General features: G+C 40.2%; 2 protein-coding genes across 5 annotated transcripts in view; one reads left to right on the forward strand and one right to left on the reverse strand.

Moving 5' to 3' along the window:
• FAM169BP (Protein FAM169B) overlaps positions 1–2215 on the reverse strand; it is a 39034-nt gene extending 36819 nt beyond the window's left edge. Inside the window, exon 1 of the mRNA XM_035554773.2 lies at positions 2158–2215. Within this exon, the coding sequence (XP_035410666.1) occupies positions 2158–2191 (34 nt within the window). The 5' untranslated portion in view covers positions 2192–2215. The remainder of the gene's footprint in view (positions 1–2157) is intronic.
• PGPEP1L (pyroglutamyl-peptidase I like) lies at positions 1704–18109 on the forward strand. 4 transcript variants are annotated; one of them, XM_035554772.2, is made up of 6 exons: positions 1704–1941; positions 5833–5992; positions 8615–8667; positions 14400–14516; positions 15092–15264; positions 16271–18109. In XM_035554772.2, exons 2-6 carry the CDS (start codon positions 5962–5964, stop codon positions 16437–16439), a joined length of 543 nt encoding a protein of 180 aa, XP_035410665.1. In that variant the 5' UTR covers positions 1704–1941; positions 5833–5961; the 3' UTR covers positions 16440–18109. The 4 variants fall into 4 exon arrangements, with proteins under 4 accessions (XP_035410665.1, XP_035410661.1, XP_035410663.1 ...); XM_035554768.2 differs by having other exon boundaries at positions 1707–1941; positions 15035–15264; XM_035554770.2 differs by lacking the exon at positions 1704–1941 and adding an exon at positions 2189–2279 and having other exon boundaries at positions 15035–15264.
• Positions 18110–18163: the final 54 nt, after the last annotated feature.

Consider the following 18163-nt stretch of genomic DNA (forward strand, 5'->3'; position numbering starts at 1 on the left):
TACGTCAACATCTGGCCTGCTTTTCAATGGCAAGGCTTGTGAAAAAAAAGTTACAGGAACAGACCTCAGGAACAAGTAGAGTTGCAGCACCTCAATTACAGCAGGGCATGAACTGAAAAGTACCACTTGCACAAGAAGAGCTAATGGCTGACTCCAGTATTTTCTTAACATGTTATATACTCAACCTGTTACCAATGGTTACATAATTGCTTTAAACAATATTCAATTATTTAACTGTCAAAATTCAGACAACACCTAGAAACAATGACATCCATTCCAAAAGAGGAAGGGAATGGAAGAAGAACTATTTTAAACATTCAAGAATAATGAAAAAAATTGGGGAAAAAAATGTTGACAGAACCTGAAGTGCCCAACAGCACATTTGCCTGAACATGAAAAACCAAGGCTCATTCATCTAGAGACATTTTATTTAAAAACATCAGCAGAATTAAGAGTATCAAAAAAAAAAGAAGATTATTACCAATGTTTGACTTTCAGAAGTGGCTGATAAGAGGGAAAAAATAGAGCCATCTGACTACAGTGCATTTAGCCATCAGCAGTTAGAGGAACTAATGAACAACATCATTATTTTACTGAAGGGGATGAAGTAGGTGCTTTAGATAAATGGCAGCAACTTAAAATGCGTTTCAGAAGATAAATTCACTTTCTCTCCATTTACCTGCTAGCATGACAAATTAAGAAAGAAGAGCATAAAAACCGAGCAGGAGGGAAAGCAGTGCAAAAGCTAACTGAGGTGATGCAACGGGCCCTTATCCAAACAAGTGCATGAACAGAGATTCTTGGAAGTGCTCCTAGTCAAATATAAACCAGGAACACTACACATGCCAGACTGCCTTGGAAATCCATGATAGAGCATGTGCAGAAGATTCACCTGTCCTAAAATAAGATCCCATACCAAGCACCAGGAGTGTTGTCATTTGGGAACTCAGTGTCTATTCATTTCAAAGCGGTGTTCCACCTCATAACAAATTGCGAGTTCTCTCTGTTGGCCCACACTAGGCAGAGAAGCTCTTTAGCTATGGCCAAAAACACCAGTAGATCAATTTGGGCCGAAAGCAGATGGTTTTTCTCTCCCCCAAAAAATTAATCATTACAAACCATGTCTTGTCCTACAATCATCTCACGATCAACAAAGAAAGTACTTACTGAATACCCTTTCTTAAGTAACCAAGGGCAACGTAGAAAGCCTTTTATACCTCCTCTCTACACCAAAATAATGCGGCAAGTTATTTCTTGGTGGTCAAGGCACTATGTGTTTACTGCTCCTTCCATCCCCGAAACCGTGTTGTACCTCAGTCTGAGTAAACACTTTAACATGTCCTCTGCAACTGGGCCTTACAGATGTAAAAGTATGTTTACACAGTATTGCCTCTGCTCTTTATTAGTTCTCAAGTACTTCACCGTTAAAGTTACAGCCCGATGCACCTGTGCCTCTACACGTACACAAGATGCGCCTTTTTACCAGCACCACCCGCTGAACCAAAGCTGCCTTAAATTCTGGGGCCAGCTCCTCTCTGCTTCAGGGCGGGTTTGGGCTACCCTAAAAAACTGGAGAAGCTACTTGTGTGCTCGGGAAAGGGAGAAAAGAAAAACTTTAGCGACTTGCTCTAGTAGGCCCACTTTGAGGAGGGCGTCAGACGGGTCCACCCCAGGGGCACCTCCTCACCTCAGCCACCCTGTGGAAAACTGCGGGTTGGGAACACGACCACGAGGAGCCGGGGCTCGCCCTGCCGTGAGCGCAGGCGAGGGCACCAAAGTGTTCACGAGGAGGGCAGGGCGGCACGTTGGGCGCTTCAGCAGCGCCCCGAGGCGGGCGCTGAGGAGACGCCGCCATTTCGCGGCGGCGGGGGGCGCCCGGCGGCCCCTCACAGGAGGAGGCGCCCGGCGGGGCTGCGAGGCACCGCGTCCTGCCTCCCGCGGGTGAGCAGCCGGCCCGGGGGGACATCGAGGGCGGCAGGAGGGAGGCGAAACGGCCGCCCTGAGGAGGAGGAGGAGGAGGAGGAGGAGGAGGAGGAGGAGGAGGAGGAGGAGAGGGTGGCGTGAAGGGAGAGACGGGACGAGGGGCCGGCGAGGGAAGGAGGCGAAGCCGCGGGGGAGTGCGGGCCCGGGCGGCGAGCGCTCTCCCTCCCCTCTTACCAGCGGCGGCTCTTCCTCCTCCCTCGGCCTCCATCACTGCCTCGGAGGCGGGCTCCGGCCGCCTGGCCCGCCCCCGGCCCGCGGTGGGATGGCGGCGGGGCCCCGGCCCTGCCCGGCAGCCGGTGAGGGCGGGACGCGAGGAGCAGCGGCCGGGCTGAGGGGAGAGGTGGCTGGAGGGGAACGAAAGAGCGGAGGAGGTTGTGATAAACCGGCCTAGCGCCGCTTCGCTAGGAGGGAAGGCTAAAAAGGGTAGGAGAAGGTGGCTGCAAACGCAGGGCAAGGTGGCAGGGGGGCTAAGGAGCAGCTCCTGTCCTCCCCCCGGCAAGCACCAGACAAGCATCGCACTTCGCCGTAAAAAATGCTGAATAGAAGTTCTAAATTCTTCATTTAAAAGGTCCAGGATGACAAACGATAGGGCTAATGCCAGTTTCGTTAAGCCCTGGGAATAGCGAAGTGCAAAAATGGTATTTTTATGACTGTTCAGACGTGTACTGCAGTGATCTTTAGCAATGTAAAAGAGGCTTTTGAAAAATCTAGCCTGCTGTTCGTTATTAACAACTGAAGTAGAGGTAGGTATATGAAAAAGAATACACAGTTGTCAAAATTAGAAAACAGAATGCAGGTGTTGACTCCTGGGAGCCTTCCTACCGAGATTGTCTGATTGCTTAATTATTTCTAAAATAGCTAGCACAAGTATCAAAGTAAAAAGTAGGGGGGGAAAGTACATGGAAATAATAGTACATTTGCACAGAAACAAGCAAGCTTTCCTTTGGGCTTGCTGTCAGGGAACACCACTGGTTTCAGTCTATCGGACACAACATTTCAGGAAAGTGCTTTAAGTGCCTCATGTTGCTGTTACACGCTCTGTTCCCTGTCGGCATTTAAAAGAAAACTCCACAGGGTTGATCTTCCCTTCAAATATTTTTGAAAACATGGTAACGTAGATTTGCATTTTCTTTCCTCAACAAGGCAAAGCAATTTTTCTCCCCACAATAGGGCAACGCAATGTCCGCACATACACCATGACTTTCAAAAAAGCCGATGTCACGCAACCACTTCACAGCACATCAGTGAGTTTCTTCACATTCTTGTGATCACTTGAAGCTTTGCACTTTCCAGCATTCCCTGAGTATCATGCACGTTGTTCTCAGCCCAGGGGTTTCATCATCATGTGGGTCAGTGGTCTATAGGGAATAGCAAACTTCACACCAAAATGTTTGTCTCTTCTCTTTTTGTGACATTACATTCCACCTACCTGTATGCCATCTTTGGTCTTCCCTGAGGATCATTTATTTTTATTGAGTGGAAAAGAAATGTAAAGTGTTAGATGCTGAAATTTCTATTTAAAGTCCCATTATAGTTTAGTGTTAAATAGCATAACAGCTTGATTTCTCCCTCCTCTCATTAAACGCTGGACAGCTGAGATAAATTTGGAATATATTAAACATTTCCACTTAACAGTTTAACATGTTGGTTGGTTCTTGCCAATAGCAAGAAATAAAAAATCTATATGTAAGTAATAATAAAAGGGATAAAATTTGAAGAGCTGTTTCTAAATGAAAGGCCATATTCAGTTCTTGTTACCTTCACCACTAAAGAGCTATTTGAGCAGTATTCTGGTACTTCTGCAATGTGGTGAGAGTGCATTTACAGAAAATGCCTTTTCCTCTTAGGAGTTCAAAACATTTTAAACATATCAAACAACTGTACGGTAAAGTGTTCAAAGAGATAACTTGGGCTTTCATAGTTGAGTTGCATCCAATTCTTTTTTACCCCAAGATGAGTACTATGCTAATCATACTTGTATATAGCAGGAAGAAAAACAACCAGTGTTAGTTATGGCTGAGTCAGCTGTGTCTGTGATTTGCCTTCGAATAGCCAGGGCTCAGTCTCTTAATTGTAAATGGGGAGACAAATTTGCACAAACCTCAAGTATCCATATGTTATGAATACATATACGTGTGTGAGTGCTAATAATAAAGCTACACTCATAGGTTCTCAAAAATTTCAAGAGTAGCTTTAATTTCAGTTGTTTCAGAGTATATGGATCTAACAGATATCTATACTATGCAAGAACATCTAATAAAATGTCTAGTGTTTCCCAGCATTCAACTAATACCCTCAATATAAGTCTATAAAGCTGCTGTAATGTCACAAACAAAACACATTCATAATTTCATATGCAGGAAATTAATTAAGCAACTGTAGGTCTTAAATGCTGTTGTATTCCTTGCATATGCTTTGTTCATTAGACCTCCCTATATGAGGTAGAGAGATTTTTTTTTTTTAATTTACCGATATACATTTAAAAAAAAGTATGTCTGAAATAACTGTGAGAGGACTGGTATGTCATTGTCCTGTTCGGTATCACAGGAGACGTTTTAGTAACCAGCAACACTGAAAATAATTGGTAAAAATCTTAAATGACGTAGGGGAATGAAAGACTATGGCATTGTAGGTGCAATTCACTGAAGGCTGCATCAAATTTGGCATTATTTAAAGCTGTAGAGTTCTTCACATTTACTGTGTTAGCCACTCCTTCAGCCTCAGTGGCTAGCAAAAGTGAGTTTTGCAAGTTGTATTAGTCGGGAAGAGACATGGGCAGTGTAAGCAGGGTCATTTTATTTAAAAGAATCCACAAATTTCTCTCTCTCAGCGCAGGAGGATTCAGATGACAGAAACAGCTCATAGCTCCAAACTTTGCTCAGCCACCACCCAATCCAAGAGATTTCTTCAGGCGTTTTTTTCTTAAGGTCTCATAATTACCATCTCTCTTGAGACTATATAGTGGCTTTCTATTCTTAGTTTATTTCTCCTCTCTCTCTCACACACACGCATACACTTCCTACTCAAAACAAGACCCAGCAAAACCCTCTGCCCACATAGTTATAATTCCCGAGAGGACTTTCATATGCTTTTGTTTTGGGCAGTGACAATGTGCATATGTTTTGATTTCAGGCCCCCTATTGGTTCTTGCACTTCAGTTTAATGAAGACAGACAATTAAGCTCCCCAGTTTCAACAAGTTATAACCCAGCTTCTAGGGTTCCTTTGACCTTTTAAGTTGGAGAGAAATTTTGTAATATGTTGTCCATTCAATGTTATTACCAAGTAAATATTTTGCTTTAGCAAATGCATATTTTCCTGTTTATTTTTGAAAGTGTAAGGTGCTTGAAGTATTTAATAGAAGGCTTAAGATAAAGCTCAAGATTAGTAAATTAGGTAAGTGCTATGAGGAAGAACAGAAGAGTTGCCTCTGTATTTATAGGTGGTAAGAAAGAGGCATAAAGACAGTGGAAATGGACAGATACATTTTTGTAGCTAATGAATTGTTCACGATTAAAGTGAATTACAGCTGTGCTGAAAACACAATATTCATAGACATACAATAAAATTGATCTAATTACTTTTGCTTACTTGTATATAAACAGGTTTCTGATATTGCAGTATATTTTTCAAAAAGTTTCTTTAAGTCTTTTCTGTTCTTCCCCAAATACTGTTGTTGCTTGCATGGTAAGAGAAAAAGACATTTGGTGCAGTCCCAATCAGCCAGCCTTCTATCTCTAATAATGAAACGTAACAATTTGTTTTGAAAGTTATATAGATCACAAACTATCCATGTAAGGTGAATCCCAACATGTCTCAGCTTTATGAAACCTTTTCCTTCATCCAATAGAAACGTGCATGCTGCTGAACAGCTTGAATCAAAAAATAGATGCCCCAAATGAGGAAGTCTGCCACAGATGCATGAATTGTGATACTGTTGTTTGGAAGTGAAAGACAACAAGATTTCACCTTTTGGAGCATGGATTCGAAATCCACTGTGGTTGTAACTGGTAAGATTTTTTATTTTCTTCTTCTTTTAGCTAGAGATAGTATACACACATACTTGATCTCTGTCATAAACAGTTCCCCAGAGGGAAAAACAGTAGCAAATGGTCATACTAACAATTCCAAATGGAAAATAACTTACTACTGTGCCTTCTTAAGAAAATCAGATATATGTCAGAGGAAACAGACTGCAGTATGCCCTCTTCACTGCCATCCAGTTTGGTTTGTTGTTCATTCTCTCCATGTTTTAATCTTTGTTGACATTCTCTCTGATCCAAACCACGTAGCTCAAGGCAGTGCAGGCTAGCATTAGATAAAGCTTACCCAAAAGGAGCTCTAAAGCAACAAAACCAGGTTGCATCACAATGTCACATACTCAGTGTCCAGAATTAGAGCAACACATGGCAAGTTTCAGGGTCTGATTCATGGCAAAGTAAGGGAAATTTAAACAGGAGATGCTACCTCATTGCCGCTAAACTAGACCATTAAATTAAATATATCAAAAGAGCATGCCTGCACATGCAGCACAAGGGACAGAATATCTTTTTCTCTTGCTGGCTATAACTGCTGCTGAATTACAGTGACAGAAACACCAGCTAGAGACTTCTGAGTTTTTAAAAAGGTTAAAGCTCTTAAGGAATGCTGCTGCTCGCTATTCCTCTCATTGCCACTGGCTCATTTAAAGGCAATCATTACACATATCTTGACATGTGAGTTGCTGGATAATTTTCCAGTGCGGGTCATCTGAGGACAAAGGAATGAGGTTGAAGCTACATCAAAGAGATCTGCATCTTGCTGTTTTCAATTAAACACTTCTTTTTTTTAATGGCTCCAAGATGAGCAGAACTAGTTTGTCTTGCTCCAAACAACTGCAGTTGAAATGAATGGGAGTACAGGAGAGAGCAAGAGGTATTTGCTAACCTCTTAAAAGGCTGGCAACCTGGCTCTCTCCTATGATATTTATAGCATATAACCTTGATGGGCACGCTTCTTTAGCACCTTATTTTTTCTTCCTCTCCTTACATAGCCATTTACATGCAGAAATATACTCGTTCAAATGGTTTCAGACTAGTGTGTCCCATTAGAGACACAGGTGCATCTTTAAGCTATTACAGAGATTATCACAGCATGCCTCTGTCACATTTTCACCTGCTCATAATATAAACCTGCTGGCACCGAGCCCAGTTTGTTATATAGTGCCTAATAATATTGAGCCAGTTAGCTCTTCAAGTTGTTGCAGGTATGTCAGTACTGTACAACTCTCCTACATTTACTCATTTCTTTTTGTAGAACAATTTTATCCCAAATGGTGGTTTCTTAAGGCCAAGACTGAGATGCATGTGTTTGTGACCTACTTAATAACTGTATTATAATTCTACTGTTCCAGACGCACACAGGTACACAAACATACACAACAGCTTCAGAATGAAGTGAGTGTCTCCCTAATTTCCCTCTGAAAGTGGAGTGGGACTAGTCAGATATTTTTTGTTCCCTGTGAATGTGAAATGCATGCTATTTCCCCTATTCCCTCTCCTCCCCCTAGTACAAACTTAAGCCTGAGGAAATCATTGTCAAAAGTACTAGCACCATCAGGCTTTTCATAATATTAAAGAGAAAATAGTGAGCAGTTATGAAGTAAGTATCAACAAATTAAGAAATGCTTAAAATCTAACAATTATTAAAGCTGTCATAAACCTACATTTAGGCTTAATTGTTCCCACATACAAGTAACTTTAAACGTGCAAAACAGCAATCATATGCTGTAAGTATTTATTTGTCCATTTGTAGATTTTTAAATATTTAAAAAGTGAAGCATTAAAACCATTTCACAAACTAGTTTTCCTGCCACCCAGTATCAAAGACTTGCCAACACAATGGACTGAGAACAGTAATTGAGATTAATAAAGATAGTGGGAGTATTCCATCAAACTCTTTCATGATAAAATGCCCATCTAGGTCAAAATGATTTTTTTCTTTTTATTAAAGAATCTTTTTTTTTTTTTAATTGTAAAATTAAATATAGTACTTTGGATTCAAAGAGTCCTTTTCCCTTTCCCCTCTCTTTTCCTGTGGGGAACAAGTGATGAAAGATTTTGCCCAGTACCACAAAAAGCACGTTTTCCCTGATGGAAAACTTAATTTTCTGTTACCTGGGATTCAAAAAAAAATTCCGAATAAAATCCAATTTTACTCTTTCAAACACGCATGCCTTCATCTTCAGGAGCCTTAACAATAAGAATAGTACGTTGACAGTGACCTGGGAGTATTTGACACCAGTTCATTTAGTAGTGGTATTTCTGCAGTGGATGATATCATCATCACCCAAATCATCACTTACATGAACTGTCCCACTGGCTCCAGTACATTTACCAACTTCAGTTAAGGACATTGCATAAGGAAGCCTTGACACGAATGAAGATTGTGGGATTAGTTCTTATGGCAGCACATGCAAAAATGAAAATGCTATTCCCCTAAATGTTACAAAGGGAGAAAGTACTATCTAAGAAAATGTCAACCTCCATAAACAAAAATATTATAACAAAGAACAAAATGAGGGTGCATACTTGTCACGTAATCTAAACTTGCAGTGCAAACATAGGTTAAAAGCACCTTTTTTTCCTTTCCAGGTTTTGGTCCCTTTAGACAACACCTGGTTAATTCTAGCTGGGAAGCAGTGAAGGTAAGCATAACAAAAAAGGGAGGGAGGTGTTTTATATTTTGTGGAGATCCAACCATGAACTGTTTCAAGGCTTTCTATTCCCTTCTAGAAACTTACTTCTCATGTCTTATTAAATAGAATTGTGCCTCTTAGAAAAGACCCCCCAACATGGAGGGAAGAGAATAATTAAGTGAACATCATTTGCAAGATTTTTTTTTTCAAAATATTATTTAAAAAATTGAGGAGTTGTTTTTTCCCCATGGGAATGGTGCCTTATCTGCAACTAACGCATACGCCACAGTTTATCTCTGTCTTCTGTAAACAGGCCATTCTGTACCACAATGCATTTTATCATGTCTAAGGTGAATTCCTTCTCATACAAGTGTAGCCTGAGGGGAGTATGGTCTATTAGAGGAACTGAAATAAGTCTGTAAATATTTAAATCCATCTGGACACTGGAATGAAAAAGGCAGCTTTTGCCTTTTTTTTGACATGAAAAAGTACTAGTGGTGACAGAAAGATGATGGCCCTACAGTACTAAGACTGTATTACATTTTTTGGTGACAGCTACTGAGGATCTGTCTTCAAAGTGAAGTGCAGTTGAGGCAAGATGATGGAAAAACAAGGAACTAGTAACTTTTTCCAAAGAACAAAGCTATAGCAACTCCACCAACCCATACAGATTTTCTATTCTAGCTTTGCTGGGATAGGAACACCGAGTGCAAGTTGGTGTTTGGAAGAATAGATCTATTATCCACTCAAAGTCATGAGGGACTAGTCATGAGTTATCCCTGTAGGCTAACAAGAAACAAAAATACTTCTGTTACACCTTTCCACACCCCAGCCATCACAGGAGATCCATAAATTATCTCAACTCCAACTTGACATGTGCCCTAAACCACAAATATTTGTCAGTTGACAATGTTTGTACTCATTATCTCCTGATTCCTATTGGTTCTAATTTTGGACGCAATATCATCCGCTTCTCATTGAAAATAAAACATGTTCTTTATCTGCAAGCAAAACAGCCTAAAGCCAAAACGCACTGATGAGATGAGTTTTCTGTAACAATGCCATGCACTTGCTATGTGAGGAAGTTATATAACATGGACTACAGCATTCCATAATGAAACAGATGTCAGTCCTTGTGTATGAAGGATAACGAATCCATTTCCCTCTGGTGTGACACCCTCTGTGTGGAATTAATTTTTATTCATGCTGGTCATGCTGCTTTGGTTTCCTATTCCCTGGCAAAGGTAGTTAATCCAGACAATTCAGGGAAATTTGCTGCAAATCTGGAAGTACTTTGAATTTTGATAGGCTTTTCCATACTAAATAGCAATCTCATGGTATTGTTCATTGGGCTTGTTCACATGAGTAGTCCAATGGTCTTCAGGAAGCTCATGCACAGATATTAAAGATAGCAAAATGTAGACTTGGCTTGTGGTTCCTGCATGGATCACTAACGTCACATAAAGTCCTTCTGCTGACTCTCTTTTCTGAGAATTAAGCAAGAGTACACTCAAACTCGTCATCAAGAAAGAACTGAGCAGTCAGACCAGAGCTACTGAACAGGATTATGCAGGCTTAATGGTTGTGTAGCATTATCCAGAAGTATCCTAATTAGTACCTCAAAATGAATTGACACTTATCAAAAGCCAGGATACCATTGCAGTCTCAGTGATGTTGCAACACTGATATCTATTGTCTTAAGACTTGATATCCCAGGCAGGTCCTCACACCAAAAGCACCTCAAATCCTGTAGAAGTACGTGTATTGGGAGTCCTAGAATCCTAATTCTCAAAGTACAGCCTTACCCTCCATGCCTTTAGGAATGGAGCCTTTGCTGAAGAGCAATGGCTTCACTTTTGTGAGAAACACTCGCTCTTACACACATATGCTTGCTTAAAATCACTGTTGTTAGCTTCACTGCAGGATGCTTTTTCACTCTCCACTTTGCTGATGGGATCAGCAATTTTCCTGAATCTCTTTTCTTGCTGTAGGATGGATCAGAGATTTATCCAGTGAGCACACAGCCATTCCAATAGTTGCATCCCTTCCATGCCCCTTCACTAGGCACTCCAAAAAATGGTTGTGCCATGTTGTTTCTCTTACAAATTAACTATTTACTACCTCAGATTTGGTGGAAAATTTCCGTTTTCTGACATCTCCAAGAAACAGACGATAAGTGTTAATAAGACTTTACCAATCTCTGTTTCTGCTGGTTTAGAAAGAGCATTTGTTCTGAGTTCTTGGAATTCTTATTGATACTATGTACCAGTGCATTGTCCCGCCTTGCCTCTTTCATAACATGGAAATAAAATATTCAAAGCATGCGAGGCGTACCCTGCTATGTTTGCATTAATCCAAGGTCTCTTCGCAGCACAGGAAGCCTCGCACACAAGGCATCCATCAGCATCACATCTATAGAGCTCTCTCATTCCTTAGCAAGTGCCCCTCTTGAGTGTTTAGGGAAAAGGAGAATCAAAAGGATCTGAAAGTACAGGTGAACCCGTCAATTCAGGGTCACTGAGAAAAGCTTCATGGCTTTTATAGACGGTGTCACATGGCCCAACATGGTTATCTAGCACTAGAAGGACAGCTTCTCTTCTAGAAACCTGTCTCACTAAGTTTTTCATGGTTCTCATAAGTCCATTCACCTGAAATACCCTTCTAAAATATGCATGAAATCTCTACCAGCAGCACTTTTAACTCTCGAAGCACAGAACAGTCTCCCTAGATGAAAACTCCACCAAGCATTTACTCCACAGTTGCAGACAGACCAAACTGAGATATTACGATGTGCTCTTCAGTACCACATGGGACCCTCAGAATCTCAGATCCCCTGAATTGTTTATTCTGTGTTACAGACTGGTGGTCCCACCAATACCCCTTGATCTGACCCTGTTTCTGTGTCTCCTCCAGAAACGCCCCTCTGTTACTTGGCAGCTAAAAAAGCGTAGCAGGACAATCTACCATCAAGGTCGAAGTCCCCAGTTAATAGAGCACAAATGCAAGTTGAGTGACAACATTCACAGCAATTAAACTGTTAGTGCAAAGAACAGGTCACATTTCCAACTGCTTCTGGGAACTATGTTTGCTATCAGGAGATGAGGATCAGATCTCTGAGCGCAGTTTTTCATCCTGCCACTGGCCATGTGGTCTTTGGAAATTTGTCATTTAATCTCTCTCGCTCCCTCTCTGCTTTAGTTTCATCATCTGTGAAACTAAGACATTGCTATTCAGCTCCTCCATTGCTGTTCTGGAACTTTCTTACATCCCTGAAGCTTTAAAGAGGTATCTACAGGAGTAAAAGAAAACAAAACAAAACACAAACAAACAAAACCTGCAACCAAAAAAACCTTTGCAACATGATTGCAGACTGACTGGGTCAACGGATATCTGTGTTTTTCTTTCTGCACCAACACATGCCTTTTTGAATGAGGTTCACAAAATTAACACACACAACATAACTCCCCACCCCCCGACTTCCAGGCAACCCAAATCAGTGGAAACTCAAGCAAACTCTGTGAAATTTCCTGGAGTTTTCTAAATGTTTAGGTTGCTTGTAACACCCAGTGTGACACACAACCACTGCTTCTGAGCTCAACTGTTCTGTGCAAATCACCTCTGTTTGGAGAGGGCTACGCAGGGACGTGGGCCAGAGCTCCACTGAATTGGGACTATGATCACAACTCGCCATCGCTCCATGTTGTCAGCTGATAATGCTGGATTCCATTTCCCTTTTAGAAAAACATTCCAACAACAAACCTTTATGCTTTCTTTTGAACCACTTTTCCCACAAAAATGTCCTCCAAAACTTCTGTCATCCCTCAACATTTCCTTTGCTGTTTCAGTTACAACAGACACACTTGTTTACTGAATTAATTCACCAATGTGAGCTCTTTAGTTTCCAGATCCAGTCTTCCTCTCTAACCATCTTCAGTCTCTCACCTTAAATGCAAAAAATATTTAGGTTGTTCCTTGTCTCAGCCTTAACCATTTTGGTTGTTCCGTTCACACAACATCTGGTCTAATGGTGTGCAAGTCCGTGGTTAGGATTCCTAGACAACAGAGTAATATACATTATTGACAACATGCTGGAATTTCGTGGGACGAAGCAAACTATCTGTCTTTGACACAAATTCCCAGCTCTGGGCTACCGGCCAGCTTCTGATTTTGTTCTGCACAAAAAGTATTCCTGCATTTTTCCTGTGACAAATGGTGACAACAGAATGTCAGTCCAGACAGCGCAAGAGGAAAATAGCCTAACAACTCTTCTCTTGTCTCCAAATTCTGTACCAAAGTTATGGATAGCCAAGGACTTTAAGCCTTACAGTTAAAAAGGAAGAATCTCATTAAATATTAAAATTAAAGATGTTTGAGAAAATAAAATGCTAATTGTGAACCAGCTGGGGTTTTCTTTTTTGGAAGCTAAGACACAGTGCAGCATTCTTAAGCAAGATGATGCAATGGCCTCTCAAAGACTGTCAGCGCCCAGAGGAAAAAAGGCTGGCAGTGTTCTCTAGATGTGTTTACTTCCCTGCAGGCATTGTTTCCTTGCTTGTGTCAAATAGTTTATTGAGCACAGCTAATCAATGTTTCCGCTGACAAGAAAATTGGAACAGTTTATATAGGAAGTCAGCATTGAAGGGCAAATTTCCCAGTTAACACAGCTTAGAACTGTGGGCCCCATCCGTACAAGTATCCTTATTAAGAAAGGAAAGCTTGAGGAAACAACAACATTGACAAAAAAGTTACAAATTCCTTGGTATAATCAGATACTGCTGCTACTGCCTTCTTGCCTAGGTCCTCCTTAGAAGCTCAGAAAATCTGTACCCTCGTTTGGAAGCGGTCTACTAAGATGCAACAGGAATTTTCAACCACCATTTTACTTCTCTGGGACAGCTTTCTGCCTCAGATGCATTCTTTCTGCATCCTGCCATTGCAAGTATTCTACCTTCTACTTAGAGACCTATGCCTTGTTCCACTGACAAAACAATTTCAAGTCTTTTCCACATGACATTCATCCTTGACTATTCTCCAGGACATCTTCCAACCATCTGGCCAACCTGCTGTTTTCAAGAATGCCTTTGTTTCTTTCACCTCAAACCTGAGCACAATTTTTGTTTCCTTTGGGAAAGGACCCTATGCAGAACTGCAACTAAATGACAGAGAGATAACATTCCAATAAATAACATTTCCTTCTTTTACCGGGGAAACATATTCTAGACCAAAACGCAGTTAAACCCTTTCTAAGTGTGACCTCGTACTGACAGTACAGCAGAGGTTACCAGACGCAGTTCAAGCCAACAGATGGCACATCACCTGAGTGACAGCTCGTGAATTCTCCCTCATTTGTCTCCAGAAGCACAGGTTTATCTATTAGGTCTTCATGAGGAACAGCTCTTAACTGTATCAAAGCATAATAGACACTTTCAGCATGGATCTTTTCTGAGAATTTCTGCATTTCATGCTTCCCCATTGAGCAGTCCCTAAGCAGTAGGAATTACACAAACCACCCACTGGACACGGAGCATCCCTTTGGAAAATACAACAGTGGGTCAACACAGATGTGACACTAGGGAACAATGGGGCTAGGAAACAATGCATTACAATGTTCTTCCATATGTTTTCTCAGTTGGATCAGCCCGATTTCTTTCATCACAGTGAGAAATCCAATGTTCTTACATCCTCAACATCCATCATGTTTTTTTGTTTGATTTGATATATTTTATTTTTTGTATTTATAGGAGCTGTCCAAGAGAGGCCTTGGTAAAACCATAGATCTCCGTATCACGCAACTGCCAGTGGTTTACCAAAAAGCAAAGGAGCAAGTCTTCAAGATATGGACAACTCTTCAGCCACTAGTGAGTAGTTAGTTACAAGGTTGGGCAATCTTTCTCTTCATTTCTGAATAATACTATTTTCAGTGGATCTTTAAAAAGATTTCTAAAAGATTATTGCACAACATGCATCAGACAACTCTGGATAGTGACTATTAAAACAGTGATAAAGGTTTCAAACTGAACTTTGGAGCACACAGTAATTAGCATGCTGCTTTAACTCTGTGCCATTTAAACAGCAGAATTGCATGCAGAACAAAGTAAAAAATATCCACCATAAATTGCATGGTGCAAAAAAAAAAAAAATGTACTGAAGCATTGAAGTCCCGAGTTGACTAGACACAACAGAAAAACAAACTAAAGCACAATTTTGTTCTCATTTATAATCTCTTATCAAAGTTTTCTTTAGGCATGAGCTACAGCAAGACTCCCTACCTCGAAGCTAGTATTTCACATAATGCTTGGCACTATTACATTACATGTTTTTAAAAAACAGGTCTCATTTTTAATTTCCTGTTATTCACTCCGGTGGGAAAAACCAGCTTACTGTTCATGTTGGGCTGGCTTCATCCACCAAAGCAATCATCATCCTTGAGCAGTGTGGGAAGAACAAAGGCTACAAAGAGATGGATGCTTGTGGTTTTCACCCAGAAGGTGGCTGTTGCATGCTAGATGGTCCGGAAAAGATTGAATCTACAATTAATATGAAGACTCTCTGGAAAAACATTTCAGTGGAAGGGATTGATATAATCTTTTCCAGAGATGCGGGAAGGTAAACATTGCGTATCGGGGTCTCAGAGTAAAAGCAGAAGTAATTCAGCCAGCTCAGTTAACCTTGAAGAATCTTTGCAATGACTTTTCCTCCAACCAAAATCACTTTGAAACAAGGTCTTCAAGTGGCACAAGTATGAAACTAGAATAAATTTAAATTCTGTGTAGAAAAGCCTTAGTGAAAAACTACAGTCAGTAGATGTTTTTTTCCATGGATTTATGAATTCCAAAGGAAACAAGTTTCAACATAGCACACCCTGTGATTAGCAACCCCAGTAAACCTGTGCTATTAGAGAGTCTGAAAGCAATACTGACTAGTAGCAGATTTTAATCTATCTTTCCCAACTGGGAGGGATACAAAATGTAAATACATACACCGAAGAACAAAACAATTACAAGTAGTTTTAGAACAGTCTGTGATCTCATCATGTGTAGCAGTAGTACTGAAGCAATTTTCTATTAAAATTTCTTCATTTAAAAGAAAAACAAAAACAAACAAAAAAAGATCATTCTTATTTTTAGTAGCTTATCTTGGCCTGTGCTTTCAGGATTTGGGTCTCCAAGCTAAAAAGTAGGGTGATAAGGGAAGGAAAAAAAAAAAAAGAAAAGAAACAATCTCACCATTACTGTGTGGTTTTATGATCCACACAAAAAAAAAAAAATTATTAGTGTACTGTAATGGCATAGTTGTAGTTCCAGTGGGGCTGTGTTACCTTTCTCATCTGACTTGTCTTACAGAAACCTAGAAAAGAATGCATGTCTTGTGATTTTATTTTTATTTTTGAAGTTCCTTCTGGGTGAGTGTCTGAGAAACTAAATCATCAGATAAGGAATATCTGTTTCTCAAGCTTGTTTTATTTCAGCATTTCCTTTACTCACTAAACAAATATGTTAAATAATTTTATAAACCAGATATGGTTTGGCTACTTAAAGAATATTTAAATTTAATCAAAGTTTACCGTTCCTTAATCCAGGTTTCTGTTTCTGTTTTGTTCTTAATATTTCAGGTATATCTGCGATTACACCTATTACGCTTCTCTGTATTATGGTAATGGAAGAGCAGCTTTCATCCATGTGCCTCCATTATCCAAATCGGTAACAGCAGACTCTCTAGGAAAAGCATTACAGACAATTATCTTAGAAATGTTAAAACAGTGTGGGGAAGAAAGAGAGTAAGATGGATCGTGAGAGAAAAAAAAAAAGGATTTCTTAGAATGCAATTCCTTACCTCTTAAAAGTAGCAAATGTAATTGTTATTTAAAACCCTTACATAAAAGATTTTTATATTCCAAGTTATTTTTAGCGAAATCTCCTTACAGAAAACAAATTACTCTGGTGTAAAAAGCTTAAGAGAAAAAAAAAATCATCGTTTGTATTGCTAACAATGATAAGGTTGCTTCAGATTTAAGAAAGTGTGTGAACGTGGACTTAAAAGTTGTTACACATTTTCTAAAATCTTTTAAGTATTTTTTTTTTGAAAATTTTGGAGAAAACAAGAAACATTTTGGATGCTCAATCCTAGTTCCAAAGGGTAGAAAAACATTACTACAGATTTACTGAATCAAGATCCATGCTTGCAGCTCTAAGGACATTCAGCACTGGATCTCAGAGGTCCTTCTCAGTCCCTGTTCAAGTCCAACGAGATAGCTCATCTAATAGAAGGTGCCCATATAACAACTTTAAATACGGGGGAAAACCAAAACACACAGGGATGCTGTTATCTGAAGGTTTCTTCAAATATCTGTATCTCTTGGAGACCTGCTGTAAACGAAGGTTTTCACATCAAAAACAGACTATGGAGCTGGGGTGACTTAAAAAAGAAAGCAAATAAAAAGCTAGAATCTGGCAGACACTGAAATGCTGTTAGTGATTTGGGTTTAAATTGTCCCAAAACACCATTTACCCCAAATTCTCAGTATCTGTCCCAAAGGAGAACACTGTAGTCCTTCCACAAAGCACAGAACAAAGACAACAGTCTTTCAGTACAATGGGTCATGGCTATTCAGGGATTTATACATCAAAATCAAAAAGCTAACTTGTCCCAGGAAAGGCAATCATTGAAGCACTGTGCTGTGGAATGCGTTATGGCACATCATCTTTCTTACAAAACAGGAACCAAATGAGATCCCAAGTTGTAAAACTGGGGATCAGACAGTGACAGATCACTTCTGCGCTTCTCCCCTGCCAAGCCAGGCTCCTCGATGTCTCAAACGCAGCTATATACAGAAGTACTGCACTATTAATGCTGGCGAAGACAGAGGTTTACAGAGTGTCCTCTCTAGCACACATGGAATGGCAACGCGTGCTCTCCTTAGTAATTTTGCTAGTACCAAACCAGACAATTATGACATAAAACTAGCAGTTATTTTTCAAAAACAGCAGAATGGAACGGCAGCACCTTAATATGGGCATCTGGGATTTCTCTAAGGAAAACAAAAGCTCATTCCTCAAGTGTCATGTCAGTAAAAAAGGTCAACAGCCAAGGACAACCTAAGGGCTCAGACACCTGAACAAGCTCTGGGCCACCACTGTGCCCTAGTCAAGATTTTGACAACAAGAGTCAGAGGAATTGGAAACGTCAGAATAATGCTAGTTTTCTTGCCACTATCTTTGCCAACAATCTTTGCAGAAAACTGATAACCCCATGCTGGATGGGTGAATGCCTCATCTATGGATTGCTGTAGAGGTAAATGAAAGGGTTTCCTTCGAATAAATAAATAAAAATGCTTCCCTTATTGAAAGAAACCACCTACTGCAAAGCGGGACCCAAAAGTACCATTGAAAAAGGGCCCACAAACTCAGTGTCATTGGATTAAAATATTTTAGATTTCAACACAACATAATGGCAGTACTGACCTCCACAAAGATTTTTTTTTTCAAAGTTGCTCAATCGAGTGCAG

The sequence above is a fragment of the Cygnus atratus genome, chromosome 11 (genome assembly GCF_013377495.2).
Source record: "Cygnus atratus isolate AKBS03 ecotype Queensland, Australia chromosome 11, CAtr_DNAZoo_HiC_assembly, whole genome shotgun sequence".
NCBI lineage: Eukaryota > Metazoa > Chordata > Aves > Anseriformes > Anatidae > Cygnus > Cygnus atratus.

Bases quoted from the DNA above. Each gene is read 5' to 3' on its own strand.
- PGPEP1L (XM_035554768.2), top strand. From the start codon at position 5,962: ATGGATTCGAAATCCACTGTGGTTGTAACTG. The intron at 14,517-15,034 runs GTGAGTAGTTAG...GGGAAAAACCAG, and splicing joins GGACAACTCTTCAGCCACTA to CTTACTGTTCATGTTGGGCT. The intron at 15,265-16,270 runs GTAAACATTGCG...TTAATATTTCAG, and splicing joins TTTTCCAGAGATGCGGGAAG to GTATATCTGCGATTACACCT.